This window comes from Colletotrichum higginsianum, chromosome 1, assembly GCF_001672515.1.
Source record: "Colletotrichum higginsianum IMI 349063 chromosome 1, whole genome shotgun sequence".
Classification (NCBI taxonomy): domain Eukaryota; kingdom Fungi; phylum Ascomycota; class Sordariomycetes; order Glomerellales; family Glomerellaceae; genus Colletotrichum; species Colletotrichum higginsianum.
The window spans coordinates 5250664-5269566 of NC_030954.1; the positions used below are offsets into that span (position 1 = coordinate 5250664).

Genomic DNA, 18903 nt, shown 5'->3' on the forward strand with positions numbered 1-18903 from the left:
AAAGAGTTGAAGCAGACGGAATGAAGTGTATCTCCTGACTCGCCATGTATGATTAGTGCACAATTTACTAACACCACTAAAGTCACATGCAAAAGGTACAATCCTCTGACGGCTGGAGATGCTATTGTTGTTGAAAGAAGAGCGGTGCCCAACATCTTGGTTACGCAAGGCGTGCCACTTCGTTGAGGGGCTGGAAAAACATCGGCACACTTAGCGGCGCGAGTCTCCTCAACTGGCATCCTTCCCTCATCCACATTGGGAACTTGGAGGCTCTACTTCGGGAGTGGTGGAGTCCATGATTGGTTGCTTTTCCTGAGATGCGGATTTCGCCCCTCTCGATGCCGGGATCAAGCTCGGAAGAGGTGCCAACCCGCCCCTCGTTGTCAGACAGGTCTCCGACAACTCTCGGTGTCTTCTGGCCCGCTCGTAACAGCTTCGAACCGATCAAGTTTTCGAGCGGTCCTTATATCTATTCTAGATATCTCTGCCGGCGGGTATGTAGCAGACGTCGTGCGCTTTTACCCACTGCTTTGGACATCAAGATACTTGCATTCAGTCACCCGCCGCCCAATCGCGGAAACCTGCGCAGACTCGACTAAAGTTTAAAGTGGTCGTCATTGCATCCTGATCGACATGGTGGAACTCCAGGTTGTCAACGTTCGTGTCGACCATTATCGGCGTCAGAACGCGCTGGGCATTCATCTAAGCAGGCCTCGGATCTCATGGCAATTCCAAGAATGCCCTCAGAGTTTCAAATCAGTCAACTGGGAGGTCCGAATCCAGCACGATGGATCTCAGCAGCTTTTGGTGAGCGAGCCTGAAGCTCAAGACGACAATGTTCACTCGGCATACTGGCCCAAAAGCTTGCCTATCCAGTCTCGCAAGGTTTACTCCATCGATGTCAGGGCCCGGGGTGCCGAGCAGACAGATTGGTCGCCCTGGAGCGAGCCATTCGTCCTGGAAACAGGTCTCTTGTATCGCCACGACTGGAGCAGCAGTCTCATCTCGGCGCCTTGGGCGGAAGATAGCAAGGACGCACCGCAGCCCGAGGACCTCTTCCGAAAAGAGTTCAAGACAGAGGGAACCATTCGCTCTGCGAGACTCTATGTAACAGCACAGGGCGTGTACGAGGCCGAGATCAACGGGCGTAGAGTTGGCGACCATTTCCTTGCCCCAGGTTGGACAGCCTACGACGGAAGACTGCAATATCAGACTTACGACGTCACTTCGCAGCTCTCTTCCCTCGATCCGAACTGCATCGGTATCCGGTTAGCCGAAGGATGGTTCAATGGCCGCATCGGCTTTGAGGGTGGGCGAAGGGGCATATGGGGCACTCGCACTGCGCTTCTGGCTCAGCTTGAGATTTCCTACGAGAGTGGTGTCACCGAGACTATCGTCGCCGATGACACCTGGAAAGTAACTCGCGGACCCATCAAGCTCGCTGAGATCTACGACGGAGAGAAGTACGATGCGACGGCAGAGGTGGATGGCTGGTCAAGCCCAAGTGCGCCTTCGGGAGATTGGCATGCTGTCGATATTCTCCCGCCCCTGCCTGCCACAACAGAACTTATCTCTGGGTATGGAGAGCCGGTCCGGAGGCTTGAAACAATCGCCCCATTGGAGGCTATTACAACGCCCTCTGGTAAAACCATCCTCGATTTTGGTCAAAATATGGTTGGATACGTTCGCATCAAACAGATCAAGGGCCAGCGAGGACACCAAGTGACACTGACCCACGCCGAAGTCCTGGAGAAGGGGGAGTTGGGAACAAGACCGCTGAGAGATTGCAAAGCCACGGATGTCTACACACTGAGAGGCGACTCGAACGGCGAGTCTTGGGAGCCACGGTTCAGCTTCCACGGATTCCGTTACGTCCAAGTCGATGGCTGGCCCTCGTCCGGGGCCAGGCTTTCGGAAGCTGTCGAGGCTCAGGTGTGCCACACCGACATGGAAGAGATTGGAAACTTCTCCTGTTCGGATGAGATGCTGAACAAGCTGTACAGCAACATCCGATGGTCGATGAGGGGCAACTTCCTATCCGTACCGACCGATTGTCCACAGCGAGACGAACGGCTTGGGTGGACCGGAGATCTTGCGCTGTTTGCGCCTACGGCGACCTTTATATACGACTGCTTCGGCATCCTGAAGAACTGGCTCGCGGATGTGGCCTTTGATCAGAAGGTGCTGGGTGGCGTTCCGCCCATGGTGTCTCCCAACGTTCTCCTCGGTCACAAGAACTGGGGCAAGATCGGCGCCAACGCCATCTGGCACGATGTGGTTGTGCTTGCGCCTTGGGCTCTTTACGAGGAAACGGCCGACCTCACTATACTCCGAGACCAATACGAGTCCATGAAAACATGGATTGATGTGATCCCGAGGAACAAGTCCGGCTCGGTACACCTGTGGGACTTTAGCTTGTTCCAGCTTGGGGTGAGTAACATGCAATCTCGTCTCGTCCCGAAGATTCATCTAGTAACACACATGTACAGGACTGGCTGGATCCCAACGCTCCCCCCGAAGAGCCGATGAAGGCGTTGACAGATCCCCCGCTCGTGGCAAACGCTTTCCTCGTCAGATCCCTCGATTTGATCACAAAGGTGGCGGCAGTCTTGTCAAAGACAGACGACGCTGCACGGTATCGAGAAGAAGCCGAGGCAGCCCGCAAAGAGTTCCAAGATGAGTACGTCAGCGCCAACGGACGCCTCATATCCGACTCGCAGACCGCCTACGCGCTCGCGATCTCGTTTGATCTCCTCCAACCTACCCAGCTGAAGCGAGCCGGGAACCGTCTGGCAGAGATTGTCCGGCGTAACGGCTTCAGGATCGGCGCAGGGTTCGCTGGGACGCCCTTCATCTGCGAAGCCCTCACCCACACCGGCCACAGCGATGTCGCTTACTCCATGCTCTTGAACCAGAAGTGCCCGTCGTGGTTATACCCGGTGACGATGGGCGCGACGACGGTATGGGAGCGCTGGGACAGCATGCTGCCGGACGGGACCATCAACCCCGGCGACATGACGTCCTTCAACCACTACGCCTTTGGTGCGGTGGCCAAGTTCCTCGTGGAGCGCCTTGCGGGCTTGCAGCGGTTGGAGCCTGGCTGGAAGCGATCGAGGGCACAGCCGGTGCTGGGGGCGGAGTTTATGCATGCGTCGGCGGAACATCTTACGCCGTACGGCAGGGTGTCTTGCGCCTGGAAGGTATGCGGTGAGGCAAGCGGCCCGCAACAGCTCAAAGTCGACGTGACTGTGCCGCCTCTCACGGAGATGGAGGTGGTATTGCCAACCAGAGGCGGGAAAAGGGTCGAGGTTGTCGGCCCTGGTGACTGGTCTTTTACCACAGATTATGAACGTAGCTACGAGTGGCCGGTGAAGGAATTGTCAATCTTCCCATAAGCGGACATGAAATTCTGTTGGAAGAGACACTGGACGGTACCTGGTACTTATGAACGTTCATCGCGGAAAGCCTTGCAAGGCTTTCAGTCGCAACTTCTGACCTTCTCATGATTGCATGCTGGATCCGTGTCCTGTTTAGGGGTTTAGCAGCAAAGCATTTGTCTTCTGACAGGCTCAAGCTGCCGAAAGGAAGGGTACGGTCTTGGGTAAGAGCATCTACAGAACGTGGCAACAGTGGATTGCAGCGTTATCTCACAGCATTGTCATGTGGTGATCATGGTACGTTGCCTGGTGTGACTTTCGCTATCCACTGTATGCAAAACAGTTGCATCCACAAACATGAAACTTTCAGCAAACGATGGTCATCTACTCATTGACTCATCATGAACATCTCATCATGTGAAACCAAGGCGCCCGGCATCCACGTCAACAGGTCTTAGTAAGTGCCAGCAGACTTGATGACAATGGAGTCTTTAGCCAGCTGCTCGTACTCGGCCCCTCGCTTCTCTTCATCCCGCTTGTAAGTACCCGCGGACTTGATAACAATGGAATCCTTTGCGAGGTCGGCGTACTGCGTTATTGTGTCAGTTTATCGCAACAGAACTCAAGAGCTGTTCACGTACCTCTTCGCCACGCTTGTAGGTACCGGCAGACTTGATGATGATGTTGGCCTTGGCGACGTCGGCGTAGTCGGCCCCTCTCTTCTCCTCATCTCGCTTGTAAGTGCCAGCTGACTTGATGATAATGCTGGCCTTGGCTACATCGGCATAATCAGCAGCAGGCGCTGCGACAGGGGCCGCGACAACGCCGATAGCCTGGAGGGCAAGAAGAGTGACGACTGAGAGCTGCATCTTGGGCTGTCAGATTGATGGAGAGTAATGATGAAGGGCAGAATTGCGGTTGGAAAAGCTCCGTTGATCTTTCTGCTGGTCGCTTCCACATCTTTATGTGCTTTGAAGAACTGTCACACCCCCAAAATACAGGGGCTAAACCAGGCTCTCTTCTATCATTAGTGAGTCTCTGGTAATGGTGGCGCCTTATCACACTCTCCGATCACATCAGATAGATTAGGAAATCGTCTTCTGACTTGATGTGCCCTCCTTGCCACACCTCTCCGCTTGCAACACCAAGAACGGAAGGTCAAAGATGACTTACGGCCGGTCTAGACTGTGCCAGGATCACCATCCACGTACAGGTCTACTGAGAACATGACTCTCATAAGGATTTCATTGGGACTTCAGTATCTTTCGACTAGAGACGGACAACTCGGATTGCCGAACCAGCGGGCTCGCCTTCACCTTGAAACAGGGGTCAAATCCCACAGGGGCGGGGTTGCGCTTCCATCCGCTCCGGAATTCCACAAAGATGCGTGTCTAGATCCAGGAATACAGTGGTTCGGCTCTTACTAGTGGCCGTCGTTTCCGCAAAGCTTATGTGAAAGCAGCCTACTCGTATCGATCCAGGGACTTTTGATGCAGCCCCCATGCCGAACCTAACTGCAACAAGCAGCTCGAACCTCGGAGGATTACGCCATGGGCGAAGGGGCAGGCAAGAGTGTCATCATCTCTCAGTGATGTGGGATGAGAATGATCTTTTCCAGCTTAGACCGCCGATAAGGTGTGACCTGCTCGCAAAACGAAGTTGCCGACCGACAATGGCGGCCAAGCTCATCTCCGTTTTGAACCACACTCCTTTCAAATCCTCTTCATCAAATTCGTTGTCCGAAACGACGGATTTTAACCTCTTCTTGAGTTATTCCAGACTTCAATTTTGGCAATATGTGGTGGAAATTGCGACGAGACTACGAAAGCCTACCACAATCTGAGGGCAAACCAAAAACCACCAATTCTCAGTGGGCACAATGGTTCACACAGCGCTTGCCACGATTGACGGTGGTGCTTGGGGCTACTAATGCCATCACTCTTACTGCTTTCCTATTGAAATCGAATGCTATTCCGTCGAGGGAAGCCCTTGTAGAACAATGCACTCGAGAGCTGTCCACATTTTGTAGGTGTGCCGACAGCGAAGTCCTCGTCTTAACATATCTGCTGACGATTTGCATTAGCACCAGCCTTCGAAGCTGTGAAGTACACAGCGCCAGATCACTACAACGCCGAATTCAGGCAAACAAATAAGTGGCGCGGCCTTCCCGGGACACACTCCAACGAAATTGACATTGCATGGCATGAGATCGAGCTTGGAGCAGGGGGCATCCGGGTCACGGAAGAAGAAGTCAAAAACCTGAACATGACCGATTCGCCAGAGATGCCGTTCCACAAAATCCCCGAGGATCAAGGTGGCGGATATTTGGCCATGCTAGAGGTTTTTCATTTGCTCCATTGTCTGGTATGATCATATCGCTCTGAAACTTGTACTCACGGTGCCTGACGTTGTGGTAGAACTCATTGAGAATGGGGCTATTCTTCAACTACGACCACTACAAGTTTCTGGACGAGGGTGTCCCTGACGAAAACATACATTCCCACTTTGGTAAGATCAACTCTCGGCGCGCCCCAAGGTCAGAAAACACCGCAAGGTATGATTGATCTCTAACCGGTTTCCTTTCAACGCAGATCACTGTATCGACATGCTGCGGATGAATCTGCAATGTCAAGCCGACGTGACGCCGGCTCTCTTCGTCGACCCGCTCAACAACCCTTTGAGGCGAGATGCTCTCCCAAACTGGTCCTCCATGCACACTTGCAGAGATTTTGATGCTATTTTGGATTGGAACAAGCACGGCCCGAGATCTGTGCGATGGCGGGATGCCGGGGCCAACCCATCGTGGGATCCCGCTCTCAAGGGAGCAGAACAGCCTTTCCCACCAGAGGGAGTTGACGAAGGCCATCACCACTGAAGCTAACTGAGGGTATCGGATTGTAAAGAGATTGCGAGAATGATGCATCACTTCACCAAGTGTTCACCGATGCTGAGTTTCAGTGTCAATGTTAATGTGAGAGATGGTTTCAATACATGAAACAGCGTGTTAGTTGCATGATTGGATTAGAGTCATCGTATATGAACCAAATCACGATGAAAGTTTGAAGACGGTAGTCTCTGGATTGCTTTTGAGCTCGGTTGATTCCAAGTACTATAGGAGTGTGCGGCTACGATTGGAAGTTGGATGGCGCTTCAGATATGGCATAATATGGCATAAGCGCACGGTGTCGGCATCAGAGGGCACGATCGCTTGGGTCATTTTGTCGAGCTGATTGAAACAATAACATCAATAACAGTTTATATAGGTTGCCATGTCACGCATCTATTGGCTCCCCGGCTTGTAACTATATGGACTGCTCGCAGTGAACAAGACTCATTGTCCGATGTGTAGCCTTTTCGACGATGGTGATGCTGGATAGTTTCGAGCTGTTCTCTTTGACGAAACTCTGCATCGTGTCCCTTATCCTTTCTATCACATGAGCCCATTCTCGTAAAGACTCGTCGGATAGAAACACCATTGTCTCTAAGACTCTAAAGCCTGTGAGGGCTTCCTGGTAATGACGTGACAAGCATTCAACGTCCTCCACTTCAATAACGAGGTCACGAATGACTTCCTTTTCCCTTCTGACTAACTTGAGGTCCCAATAAGTAGCTTGGATGGCATCAAACTCAAAATTGGCCCATATGTAACGCGGCATTGTACCGCTTGTGAACGATCTCTGGTACAATCCCAGGTTTCGAGACTCCCGACAAGCCTGCAGCACAACAGGGATAGGACTTGACGAGGCGCAATAAAGTAGCGTGTAGTCTAATGGGTGACGGCGATATTTGTTGAGCTCGACTTGGGCGCGAATCGTAAGTTCTCGCGGCTCTCTTGTGAGTTGCCAGATGCGTATCCGTAGCTCGAATGGAAGTTGGAGGAAGCAGTGAAATGTTTCCATTACTAACGCCTGAAGGCTTCTGTGCCTTGAACAGACCACTTACTGCAGGCCAAACAGCCTGTTGTCGTCGCTTGAATGATAGAAAAAGAGGAACTGAGACACACCGTCATAAGCAAAAATGGGCTGATTTGCGTGAAATACGGACATTGTTTCGAGGTTTTCTTTGTCGGGGCGTGGTCGCCTTAAGTGGGAATCTGACAATGTGCCCGTACATCCATAAGTTGCTGGATCAGGCGACTTGCAGACCAAGCAGTGCGTCATAACTCATTCTGGCTGCCAAGTTCAATGGCGTCGACTGTGCCACATGCACCTCATGTTTTTGTTGCCAATAAGATGTAGCTTAGGTCTTACATCTGCGGTAGTCGCCGTTCGCTTCCACGGCCAGTGATATCAGAAGCTAAGCTTGCAGCTTTTTGGCACATCACGTGAAATAATATCCATCAATAATGCCTCCGAGGACAATTGGATGGAGACGACTGAAGCTGTTCGAATGTGGCTGAGACTGGAGACAGCTTTTGTCTATTATTAACGGGCGTTTAATGCATTGAACCAACTGACCTTTAAACGAATACAAGTAGAAGAGGTCATGTGATATTTCGATATCTATTACAGATACTATGTAATGGATAAGCGACGACTTGAAATTACAAGTGACTCGACCCCGTGCTTGGCTCAATGTGACGTAGACGGCTAGGAAAGCAAAAGTACAGTCCCAATTTCACCATACACAGATCTATCTCGTTCAACATGATTGTAGAGGTGGGGTGCCGTGAGTTAGCAACTGGATGCGACTTGTCAAGCAGACTATCCGTCAAGTTTGTTACCTCATAGTGTGTTAACACTGGCAACTACATGTTCCGCTTAGGGACCATCCATGCACAAGTGGCACGGCCATCTCGGCCGAATGATCCCACGGGCACGGGAAAGACCGAGTGACAGGCGTGGGCTCCCCCGCACTATGCCATGCCAAGCTTCCCGTTGTCCGAGATCGTCCAAACCTGACAGCGAGATCAACGGAAGCAAGATCTCGTCTCCGCAGCAACTCTGCCGCACTTGGATATAAGCCTTCAGAGTTGAAGAAAGCGGCTAGACAGGCGGGGAAGCCATTGGTGGGAATGACGTGGGGACATCGCGGCATTGACACCCATGTTGCCGTGATCGCTTCTTTCGGCGTAGTCTTCGCCGAGATGCTACGATGTTACTCTGAAAGTCTGTTTCGATTGTTCATATATATCAATGCTCTTGTCCCATAAGTCAACCTGGTAAACCCCGCCGAACTGCGAGAGATCAACTTCTTTTGCATCGTCAACTTCTCTGTATTATTCGACGCATTTTCAGCTGCCCTGTGCATAATCTTTGGCGTCCTACGAATCTCTTCGACTCGTCAAGATGAGAGTTCAAAGCATCGCAGCCGTCTTGGCAGCGGCAGTCACATCGGTCTCCGCAATTCCATTCGGACACGGTAGCGTGTCGGAAACCCGTTCGACCAAGCCTCCCTACTTTTTGCTCACCGGCGACTCGACTGTTGCCATCAACGGCGGTTGGGGCAATGGATTCTTGTCCTTCGTCGAGTCGCCTGCCGATGGCAAGAACTATGGCAAGAGCGGTGCCACAACCGTGTCATTCAGAGCCCAAGGCATTTGGAAAACCGTCATAGAAGAGGTCAAGGCGAACAAGGACGCCTTTAGCCCCATTGTCACGATCCAGTTCGGCCACAACGACCAAAAGGCGACGGCGAACATTTCCCAAGACCAGTTTCAAGCCAATCTTGAGGCCTTGGCGAACGAAGTTACGGCTGCTGGCGGAACTCCTGTAAGTCTATCCTTGCAAAGTATACCCAGAAGGAATATGGCTAATGTCAACCGTTTTCAAGATCTTGATCACCTCTCTCACGCGTCGCACCTTCAGCGGCGGCAAAGTCATCCAGAACCTCGAGAACGAGCGCCTCCGAGCTATTGCTGCCGCAGAGGCTGTGGGTGCCACGTACCTGGACCTGAACACCGCCAGCACCAAATATGTCAACGCCATTGGCAACGCGAATGGGCGTAAGTACGACTTATCGTCTGGCGATGCCACGCACTTGAACCCTGCCGGAGAGGTTGTTTTCGGTCGCCTGGTTGCGGACCTGCTCCTTGAGAAACGGGAGGATCTTGCCGAGTTCATCAAGGAGAATAAAGCGCTGAGCGACAAAATCAAGGCTGGCGTGTTTGCCACCGGTGACGAGACAGACTAAGCGTATCTCCTTATAGTAGAAACCTTCCTATGCTAGTATCTGTTACAATTTGAGTCGCCGTGATTCCACCACTATCTGCCCTCCTTAATCCTAAGAAGCATCCTTGAATCCACTGGTCATTGTAACTCAATCGGCGAGTTTCAGTGGTCCTTCGAAGACTAACCGCCAACCCACAAGCACCCGCACAGTCGCGATAAAATTAAATCTAATCCTGTCTGCTTCTCCAAAAGCATCAAGCCAGAACGAAGCAGCCTCAGAGTCCCGACGTCTTCTCTGCTCAACGCATGTGAGCCCCGTCGAGTAACAGCAGTGCTATCGACATCTGCTGTAGAAGCAATTCGTCAATTCACCCTAGCTCAACGTCAGTCAGCACATGAAATACTGAAGGGGCAAAGACTTACAGGCGACAATGGCCTTTGAGCGTAGATCCGATAGCTGTTATGCCTCATCTGTATTTGAGCGTGTCAGAATTTGTGTCCCAAGTCTTTGCGGGTATGGAAGACTTGACCTCTACTCGATAGCTCAGACCCATTTCCCCGAACTTCTGCTTCAGCAGCACGGATAGTTTCTGAGGGTCAACCTGACGCGCTGGCACGACAAGCTTCTCTTCATTTCTGAGGGCCCAACAATGGTTAGATGACCATCACGCGTGCGGCTGGCTTCTTCTCGCCGGAACCTATCTCACCTGTGATCCCAAGTCATTTCGCTTGCTGCCTGCCAACTGCAAAGTCTGTGTTCTATGATTATAATGTGATGATGGCTTCTAAACTGATGCCAAAATTTTGGAGAAAATGGCCACCCAGGGTGTTGTGGGGTTCGGACATGTATAATCTGGGATTGAGACAGCCTGATCTTGCTTTTGTCACCTGATTATCTGCGTCACGCCAGCCTCATTATCGGTTTGAAAGTGCAAGAATGATTGGGCATGTGTGAGACTGCATTAGGCACAGCCCCGGTCATTCCACCGAGTTGGTGTGTGGTCACCAAATTGGTGTGTGGTTTCGGCATTTCATTGGCCTTGAAGCATTGCTCTTTAAATTGGATGGCACAGCTGATCGTTTTGGCGTTTATTAGGTGGGAAGAGAGGAGAAATGGTGTGCCGGAGGCATATCAGAGCCCTCAACGAGCATATCGACGCCTGTAATGACTCGGTCAGCCAGCATCGGCTCGCCATGATGCCGCAGGCCAGAAAGCAGATATCAAGTCAAGTTTTTTTCACGCACAACCAAATCCGTTCGTGGGCGTACCTTAGTTTGCATTGAATCAGTCAACGAACCTCGAAGAAAACCGCGTTATTTCAGGCTCGAGCCTTGGACGCGTATGTTGCACTCGGCCTCGAGTGAACCCCTTGTTTTCGCCCCCAACTCGCAGGTCAGCCCTTCAGCTGAATGCAGGACGCAGGAAGCGCCATGTTTACTGGGCCTCAACCCTTCTGGGTTAAGTCATCCTCAGCTTTTGTTAGACTCCCCAGCCTGCTGCGTCCGCATGGTCTACGCTGAGCTACATCCTCTTGTTCCACTTTCTCCGTAGCGGCCAGGCGATGATGGACGGATGTGTGTGTCCTGACAGGGCTACAATATTCCTTGTAGTCGTTCCAAGGTGTGCGCTTTCACTTTTACATTTAATAAAAACGTATCCGGAGCAAACAGCAAATCCTTTCCAATTGTCAAACTGAGGACACAACCACACCGCCAAGATGAACGTGCAAGGCAGAAACCGCTCTGCGCACAAGTCTGCCTCCGAAGACTGGGCCGAAGAGGTGGTGAGTGAACATCTTGCTGCCCCAAGCTTGAGAAATCGATCCTTTCTAAGGCGCATAGTAGCAATCATTGGTCGAAAAGTATGAGAACAAGGACCGTAATGGCACAGATAATCCCGCAATCAGTGCTATCCATGGGCAGTCTGGCGTTTCCAGACGTCGTACCCAGGAAAACATCGACCTTTCGGAGAACAGCCCCAGGCCCAGCCTCCCGTTTGCGAAGTCAGACCAAGGCTCTGTCGGCCAAGACATATCCAGAATCAGGACCCAGAAGTCTCTAGAATCCATCAGCACTTGTGTTGATCACGGAGACAGCTATCGCCTGTCCAACCGCGACACGGCACCTCCATCGGCTGATCAAAGTGGCTCGCTCCCTGAACTGCGGGAAGAAGTGCTTCACGCGGTGGGGCAGCATGATCACTTGGAGCCCAAGCATCCAGGGACTCGTGTTGAACTCCAGAAAGCACTCTTCAATGCTCTGGAGCGCCAGAGCAACGACAAGGAGTTTCTTCCTCTTCAGGCCCTCGACGACTTCATTACCGAGAATACAGTGCGACGGGAGCTTGAGGCTGAATTCGATCATTTATCCAAGACAGAGATAGAAGCCTGCGTGCACTATGTTTGTACTAGGAAGAAGATCAGCGATCCCAGGACCAAACACCTCAAGTTCACATCTGGCCAAAGGATCTTTGCTCTCCTCATCATGATTGAGGGGTTGGATAGCTTTCTCAATCTCAAGAGTCAAGGCCTCCACGATATTGATTTGCCTCTAAAAGACAACTGCCAGCGTAGTTCTCATCGACCAAAAACATTTACTTGTTTCCAGTCTTGGTCCCCGTTCAGATTACGATCGTTCGATGAATGGCAATGGAAGCTGTTGGCACCGTATTTTTCCACCACCAAAGACAGAGAAGAGAGAGTCTTGTTTTACAGCTTGCCTGCTCCGACAGTAATGCCATGGCTTTCAGAAACAGGACCGACGTCGGCAGATCCGGAGCCAGATCGCTTCGGGGGCTATAGCACAGTGAAGAAGGTCAAGATTCACCCTTCACATCACAACTTCCAGTTCCCAGAGGTATGCAACATCGGCACTGTATACTTTAGAAATAGCAATCACTGACTCCCATCCAGGGATGCGAGCCTTGCTTTGCTGTCAAGAAGCTGTATACGCATAAAAAGAAAGAATTCGACCGCGAGGTCGACGCTCTGAAGAGGTTCAACACCAGAACAAACTCAAATCTTGTTCAATTGTTGGCGACATATCGGCATCACAACAATTACTGCCTCTTGTTTCCAGGCGCAGATGGAAACCTGAAAGATCTTTGGGAAGCGAACCCTCAACCGGTCGCGGAACCTAGTTACAAGAGAGCGATGTGGATGGCCGAGGTGTGTCATGGCATTGCCACGGGTCTGTCGCAGATCCACCAGCATAGGACCACGGAAGAAATACGCCGAGATGCGATCGAAATTGCGAAAGAGGACAAGAAAGGGGATTCGCCTGCTGGGATACTTTCCAACACTCCAGCAAATCTTCGCCAGAACGAGGACCGATTCGGTAGGCACGGGGATATCAAGCCTGAGAATATCTTATGGTTCAAGAACTACAAACCGGATAGCTACCTCGGCGTTCTGCAGATCTCGGACTTTGGACTCACAAGGTTTCATAGCAAACACTCTATTTCGAAACACATGTCAGACGCTGTTGGGGGCCAAACTTACAGAGCGCCCGAGTTCAACACTACGAGGAACGGGTTCGATCAATCGTACGATATATGGACTCTGGGCTGTGTGTACCTTGAATTCATCACTTGGTACCTCCTTGGGTGGGAACAAGTGGATGACTTTTCTCGGAAGCGGACGAAGGAGGACGACGAAGCCTTGAAATCTTTTAACAAAGATGGGTTTCCAGAAGACAAGTTTTTCAAGTTGGACGGCGACGGATCACAGGCCACTGTCAAAAGCAGTGTCACTAGAGTGAGTCAGCGCTGTTAGGTTCCGGACAGAAGCAAGCAACTGACTGAGCCGACACACAGTGGTTCGAAGTGCTTCATTCCCGGCCAGACTGCACCAAGTACATTCATCAGTTCCTGTACTTTGTCGAAGGTCGGATGCTTCGAGTGATGAAAACGGAGCGAGCGGAATGTGGCGAGGTTGCAGGGGAACTATGCAAACTGCTCGAACAGTGTGAGAAACGTCCGGAGTTTTGTCTGCATGGTATACCTGAAATCTGAAGTAGCACCCAAGAACATGAGATGGAGAATGGAGGGTCTGTTAACACATACGCTGTCCAGGATGTTGAACAAAAATGTTCCCCGTGAGCATTGTCGAGAGGGGGGGCATTGGGCTTCTCGTTCTACCACAAAACACTACATAAGGTGGACTCTGGGAGGGCACACTCAAGGCCTCAGAAGAAGAAACACGCATCCACTTGATACTTGTATCTTTAGATAAGTTGAATTCACTTGCAACGAGTATATACCAATCAGAACCTAGAAATAGAAGAACTGGTGCGTCCGTTGTTGAGAAGCGGCAACATGGACGGATGTACTTGCTAGTGAGGCCATGCGACCTATCCCACCACGTTGACGAAGCCACTCTTAAGCATGCCCGACGGCTCCTCTTAGTCATATCATCGTATATCCTATCGCCAACCCTCCTCTTGTGTAGCATAGTGCGTCGCGATGTTCTCTTTGATTGTCTCGATTTCTTCCTAATGCCTCATTAGCGCAATTATCCCCGCGCATCATGTCCGATGGCAAGACTTGATGCTTTGAGAATGCACTGGATCCCACACATACATGTCGAAGTGCCCGAGGCAGGATGAGGTGGTAATGGTCATATTTAACCTGGAAATATCAGAATGCATAACAGCCGGTTCGTAGCCACTGAAGGTTTACTCACCTCTTTGATTCGGTGCTTGTTTCTGCCAAAGATCCGGTCAAGCTCTCGTTTGAGATCTTCCTGGCCCTGATAGGCAATCGGTAACTGTTGCTCAACCCATTGAGCCTGACGGGATGATCGGTGTGACCTCATGGCCGAGGCCCTATCATTGGTGAAAAGAGTGATCGAGGCTGAAATGAGAGTTGCCTATAGCGAGTCCAATGTCAAACCGAGCGGAAATGGTTGCTCAGAGCTGGGAACGATGTGGAAAAAGGAGAGTCGTTAGCTAAAGTGGCAAAGGCTTCGGTTCATTTAATTATCTTGCAATGAGTGTGAACGCCGTGTAGATGATTTGCGGGGGCCGACCTTGCTTTCGCAGAATGCGTCCATTTCGCCCGAGAAACTGCAAGACGGCTGTGAAGTTGCACATGAGGCTCAAGCTAACATCAACAGTAAAGCGGTGTCTCATCTGGCATGTGCAGTCGTGAAAACAGACGGCACCTAATATGCATGGTTCAAGTGCTATGCACATGTGACGAGAAGCGATGGCCTTTGTTGGCTTCTGCCAACACACCAACTCAGCAGTGAGAAAGGTGAGGCGGGAAAGATACGTATGCCGTCCCGTAGCCTGCTCCCGTTGGGCGGCAAGGCGGTGTCAGCTGGATTTGATGGCTTGTATTGGATGGATGCTTACCGAGCAAGTCTGCCTGACATGTAGGACTAAAATCAGGTGTGACGCATTTTGTCATACAGTACTACCACACCCAGACAAAACAAGCGGCAGATCCACGAGTATGGTTCTCTTCAGGCACTGTAGGCAGCAGTCAGCACTTTCTGTTCGTTTTCTTTTCACAGTAGTTCTTCGTAGAGCTGTCAAGAAGCCAAGGCACAGCCGGTTCACCTACTTTCGAATGATTTCGTCGCAGAATTCGTAGATGACCGAGGGATAATACTTACAGCGGACCAAAATCAAAGAACTCTGAAGTATGGACTGGGCACGCAGTGATCCCCGAATGGGTGACAAAAACCTTCGGACATTTCGATATCATCCGGCGCCTTGTCGCGTTGTCAGAAGGAAGCAAGCGGGTGCGAATGAGGTATGAATGACCCGCCGAGCACGAAAACAGATTTGATTCTCACTAAACATAGGATCATATCTCTTCAGCTGTTACAATTGGCGCAAGTGAGGGTGACTGGAAAAGCGCTTTCGACCAGGTTGGTTGTTACCAAGCAAGATCCAGATTTGAAGCTTCGTTACTCATATTTATCGCAGAAGACTTTAGGAGATGTCAGTGCGTCCCATGAGGGGCTCTTGATGTAAGAATTCTGTTCCGCGGCCACATGCTTGAGGTTAAAGGTTGATGACAGACTTGCGACGAGAGCGGCAGAAGAGCCCATTACCAACTCACACGAAACTACGATTCTTTCCAAGCTCCCGTTCTCGCGGCCAAGTTGGTTGCAAATCATGGAAAAGTTTCACATTCATGATTCGGTCGCCAGGCTTATCAACAGGAACACTGCCGCGGAATTTTCCCGCAGCCAAATGAACCCAAACAATATCGATGGTCTGGCCCTAAGTAAGTTTCCCTGTCACCAAAAAGAGGGTTTTAGTCTCACGGTTGCAGTCTACAATTGCCGCTCGTCGGCTTCATGGCCGGGTGACATTGCCCTATCCGTGACTTGGTTTCCAAAAAGGTGGAAGTGGTACGCCGTGTTTTACGGCTGCGACAACGCAACAGCAAAGAACATTGAACACCGACTGAACAATTGCGAGGATGCAACATGCCATCCCCTCATCCTGTTGGGAATATTTGCCGAGGTAGAAAGACGACGACAGATCAGCCTTGTCGACAAAGGCAGTCTAGACTTCCTCAGCGCTGTATCCAGCTTGAACAGTACTAATCACCAGTTGGATGACAGCGATCACGCCAGTGCCGGATCTCGCGACAATAGCCTTGCCATTGACCCCTGGCTCAAACTTTCCCATCTGAAGAACGGTATACAAAACTGGAAGGACCAGCTACTCAAGATGGTAGCCCATGCCGATGAGCTCAACGAGTCTTACTTCAAGTCTGATTCCAACTCCACGGTGGCCGTCAACGAACTCCGAAGCCAAATGCGTAGAATCGGGGGTAGGATCAAGGACAGACTAGAAGATATCATCCGCGACTGCGACGAACAGATGAGAAAATGCCAAACAAATTTGGATGGAATCATTCTGGCTGATCAGATGGTGAGGTGATCAAGAGACGTTTTGTTTCAGCTTCTCTAATCATTGGACCCATTTCTAGGCGCACACTCAAGCAAACATGGTCATAGCCTCAAGGACAAAGATGGACAGTAGCCAGATGAAGTCTATCGCTTTGCTGACCATGATATTCCTCCCGGCTACTTTTGTTGCGGTAAGCACACGAATCTGCAATCGAATCTTAACCTGACTGCTCTTCGATGATGTTTAGCATTTTTTCTTCATTCAAAAACCTGAAAGTGCGTTTTTAGTATGAAATCTGACTGGTAAATCCTCCACAGACCTTGTTTTCAATGACCTTTTTCAACTGGCAACCAAACTCAAAGGATGGAGAGGTTGTCGTCTCACCTCGAATTTGGATCTACGCAGTTATTGCGGGTGGATTGACCATGATAACACTGATTACTTGGTTCTTGTTCCTCAGAAGACGGCTAGCGAGGAAGCAGCTACGTCAACCGACAAAGTTGTCAACTTTACTCACGACATTTCGACTTAGAACTCAACAGGTGGAAGACGAGTAGCTCGACTGCCATGGTGATATGAGCAACGGCAACCAAACTGAACGGTGTTCTTCCTGGCCAACTGGTCTGTCAATATCATTAGCACGATTGTGTTGCTTCAAAATAGGGAATTAAAGACTGGCTGAGACTATACAATTACACTATCTCGTAACAAATAGCACTGAGATACCAATTTTCTCTATCCGTTTTCGCCTCGCAAAGTGTCTCTCTCAGTCACTAAACATCTGGCAACCATGTCTTGCACTTCTTTTTGCGATTCAGCCAAAAAGCACAGTCATGGCGGGATATCATCTGAAGCACAAGGTTAGTATTCCACCGTTAGACTCGAAAAAGCAAGTGACCGATGTTTAAAATTGGAATACGTGGCACATATGAATGTGCCTAAAGGTCTTTCGAGCCCCCAGCCTTCCAAATTCAAACTTCTGAGATCTCAGAGTTCTAAAGCCCGTAAAACACCAAGCTAACTAGCTAATGCCATTGCCTAGGCCCCTCAACTCCATCATCCTCGATGCTGGTCGGTGTTCCGTTCATTCATAAGTCGTAAAAACTGCGCACAACATTCTATCACATGTTCCAATTTGAGTGAGTGCCCCAAAGCGTGTTACTGCGTGCCGGCGCCGCGAGAGTCATATCGCTCTTCAGATGAGTTTACGTGCAGGCTTCAGGATTGACCATCACCCGCGCAAAAAAGCCTAGAGACCACGTTAGTAGTTTAGATATCTTGAGAGCTTGTGGTGAAAGGATACCCAGTTGATTTGTCGTTCTGTTGAGGGTGCCTTGATGGAATAGAAGTTATGTCGCATCTCCACTTTGTAGTTGATGTCCCCATAGTTTTCCTTCAGGAAGCTGGAGAGACGTTGTGGACTCGATACGTATTTTGACGGGATTCTGTGTTCCTGGAACCCTCCCTGGACAGATATTGTCGAACCAATGTCCGAAGCGGGCATGATAGTAGACTGATTATTTGAGTTACGAAGGTGGTTTAGTCTTTGGGAACAACTTTGAGATCGATGGTTCGTCTCCGTATGAATGCTTGATATTCGTGCAGGTGCTTAGTTTTGTAGTGTGTTTGTTGTGCTGATCGATAAGTTTTCAACATGCCCACCTTTGCCCAAGGTGTTATATAGCACTCGACCATGAGCTTCACTTGAACGAGCCACATCAGCTGGTGGCACCTGACGTGATTCACGCACGGCCGGGGAAAACGAGACAACAAGGCGAATGAAGTGGAAAAACCCCCTTATTCACTGCCCCCTGCGACTCATTCCTTGTGGAAGTGACTGGATCCTGCGAGCCATGACTGAGACGTCGCAGAAAGGCGCATAGTGGCCGCCTCAATCGTCATGTTGGCTGGGCGCTTTACGCAGAGGGGATTTCGTCGAGCCCCCCTGCATAAGGCTGATTGGCTAACATTGCCACACCCCCGGCTCAATGATGAGGCACAGCCTGATTTCAAAAGCGTCTGTCTGTGTAGCCTGTTATGGGAGCCTGCAGGATGTCTTATCCATGCATGCATGAGCTAATGACGGCTCGTTGGTGCATAGCCCCCCTCACTTCGAACGCCCCGAGTAGGTAGGCTTTTGCTGGGGCTGAGCAGGCAGCAGTGCCATTGTCTTGGATGTTGGGGTTCCATGCGCCCATTTGATCCCACCGACGTTTTCTTTTTGGCATTCTCGAAGCAGGCTGTAATCTCTTCGGTTGTCGTCGCTCATCCTGTAGGGCTTAGAAGCAACGCAGCTGCTTCCAGTTCGGTGTCTCGGAGTCGAGTGGGGCCGTCCGGACACGGAGGGTTCCGGATTGTTGACGGGCACGCAGAAATAAATGACACTTTTTGTAAGTAGACAGAGTTTCAAGAATGAGAAGCAATGAAAATTGAAGTCATCAATCAAGAGTGTTTATCCAAAGGGTGCCAAACTCGGCGCATCAAAACTAGCCTCTAGGCTAAAACATTCGACTCATTCCCGACTGCCCATATACGCATTGGTT

The 18903-nt window shown here is 50.6% G+C and overlaps 8 protein-coding genes across 8 annotated transcripts; 5 read left to right on the top strand and 3 right to left on the bottom strand.

The window, feature by feature from the left end:
- Nucleotides 1-633: 633 nt before the first annotated feature.
- On the top strand, nt 634-3395 carry CH63R_01542 (Glycosyltransferase family 28 domain-containing protein; the record flags this gene model as incomplete). Its single annotated transcript, XM_018296517.1, has 2 exons — nt 634-2430; nt 2490-3395. 2 exons carry the CDS (start codon nt 634-636, stop codon nt 3393-3395), a joined length of 2703 nt encoding a protein of 900 aa, XP_018164879.1.
- A 436-nt stretch (nt 3396-3831) lies between these two features.
- On the bottom strand, nt 3832-4246 carry CH63R_01543 (uncharacterized protein; the record flags this gene model as incomplete). Its single annotated transcript, XM_018296518.1, has 2 exons — nt 3832-3966; nt 4019-4246. 2 exons carry the CDS (start codon nt 4244-4246, stop codon nt 3832-3834), a joined length of 363 nt encoding a protein of 120 aa, XP_018164880.1.
- Nucleotides 4247-5256: 1010 nt separating this feature from the next.
- Nucleotides 5257-6252, top strand: CH63R_01544 (Tat pathway signal sequence; the record flags this gene model as incomplete). The annotated part of the gene is made up of 4 exons (XM_018296519.1): nt 5257-5290; nt 5467-5741; nt 5795-5885; nt 5969-6252. 4 exons carry the CDS (start codon nt 5257-5259, stop codon nt 6250-6252), a joined length of 684 nt encoding a protein of 227 aa, XP_018164881.1.
- A 2413-nt stretch (nt 6253-8665) lies between these two features.
- Nucleotides 8666-9509, top strand: CH63R_01545 (GDSL-like Lipase/Acylhydrolase; the record flags this gene model as incomplete). Its single annotated transcript, XM_018296520.1, has 2 exons — nt 8666-9088; nt 9150-9509. 2 exons carry the CDS (start codon nt 8666-8668, stop codon nt 9507-9509), a joined length of 783 nt encoding a protein of 260 aa, XP_018164882.1.
- A 277-nt stretch (nt 9510-9786) lies between these two features.
- CH63R_01546 (uncharacterized protein) lies at nt 9787-10211 on the bottom strand (the record flags this gene model as incomplete). The annotated part of the gene is made up of 4 exons (XM_018296521.1): nt 9787-9834; nt 9911-9958; nt 10018-10123; nt 10195-10211. 4 exons carry the CDS (start codon nt 10209-10211, stop codon nt 9787-9789), a joined length of 219 nt encoding a protein of 72 aa, XP_018164883.1.
- Nucleotides 10212-11205: 994 nt separating this feature from the next.
- Nucleotides 11206-13499, top strand: CH63R_01547 (Protein kinase; the record flags this gene model as incomplete). The annotated part of the gene is made up of 4 exons (XM_018296522.1): nt 11206-11271; nt 11333-12343; nt 12400-13242; nt 13302-13499. 4 exons carry the CDS (start codon nt 11206-11208, stop codon nt 13497-13499), a joined length of 2118 nt encoding a protein of 705 aa, XP_018164884.1.
- A 40-nt stretch (nt 13500-13539) lies between these two features.
- Nucleotides 13540-14107, bottom strand: CH63R_01548 (uncharacterized protein; the record flags this gene model as incomplete). The annotated part of the gene is made up of 2 exons (XM_018296523.1): nt 13540-13978; nt 14067-14107. 2 exons carry the CDS (start codon nt 14105-14107, stop codon nt 13540-13542), a joined length of 480 nt encoding a protein of 159 aa, XP_018164885.1.
- Nucleotides 14108-15161: 1054 nt separating this feature from the next.
- CH63R_01549 (Protein kinase) lies at nt 15162-16390 on the top strand (the record flags this gene model as incomplete). Its single annotated transcript, XM_018296524.1, has 4 exons — nt 15162-15245; nt 15298-15363; nt 15422-15465; nt 15517-16390. 4 exons carry the CDS (start codon nt 15162-15164, stop codon nt 16388-16390), a joined length of 1068 nt encoding a protein of 355 aa, XP_018164886.1.
- Nucleotides 16391-18903: the final 2513 nt, after the last annotated feature.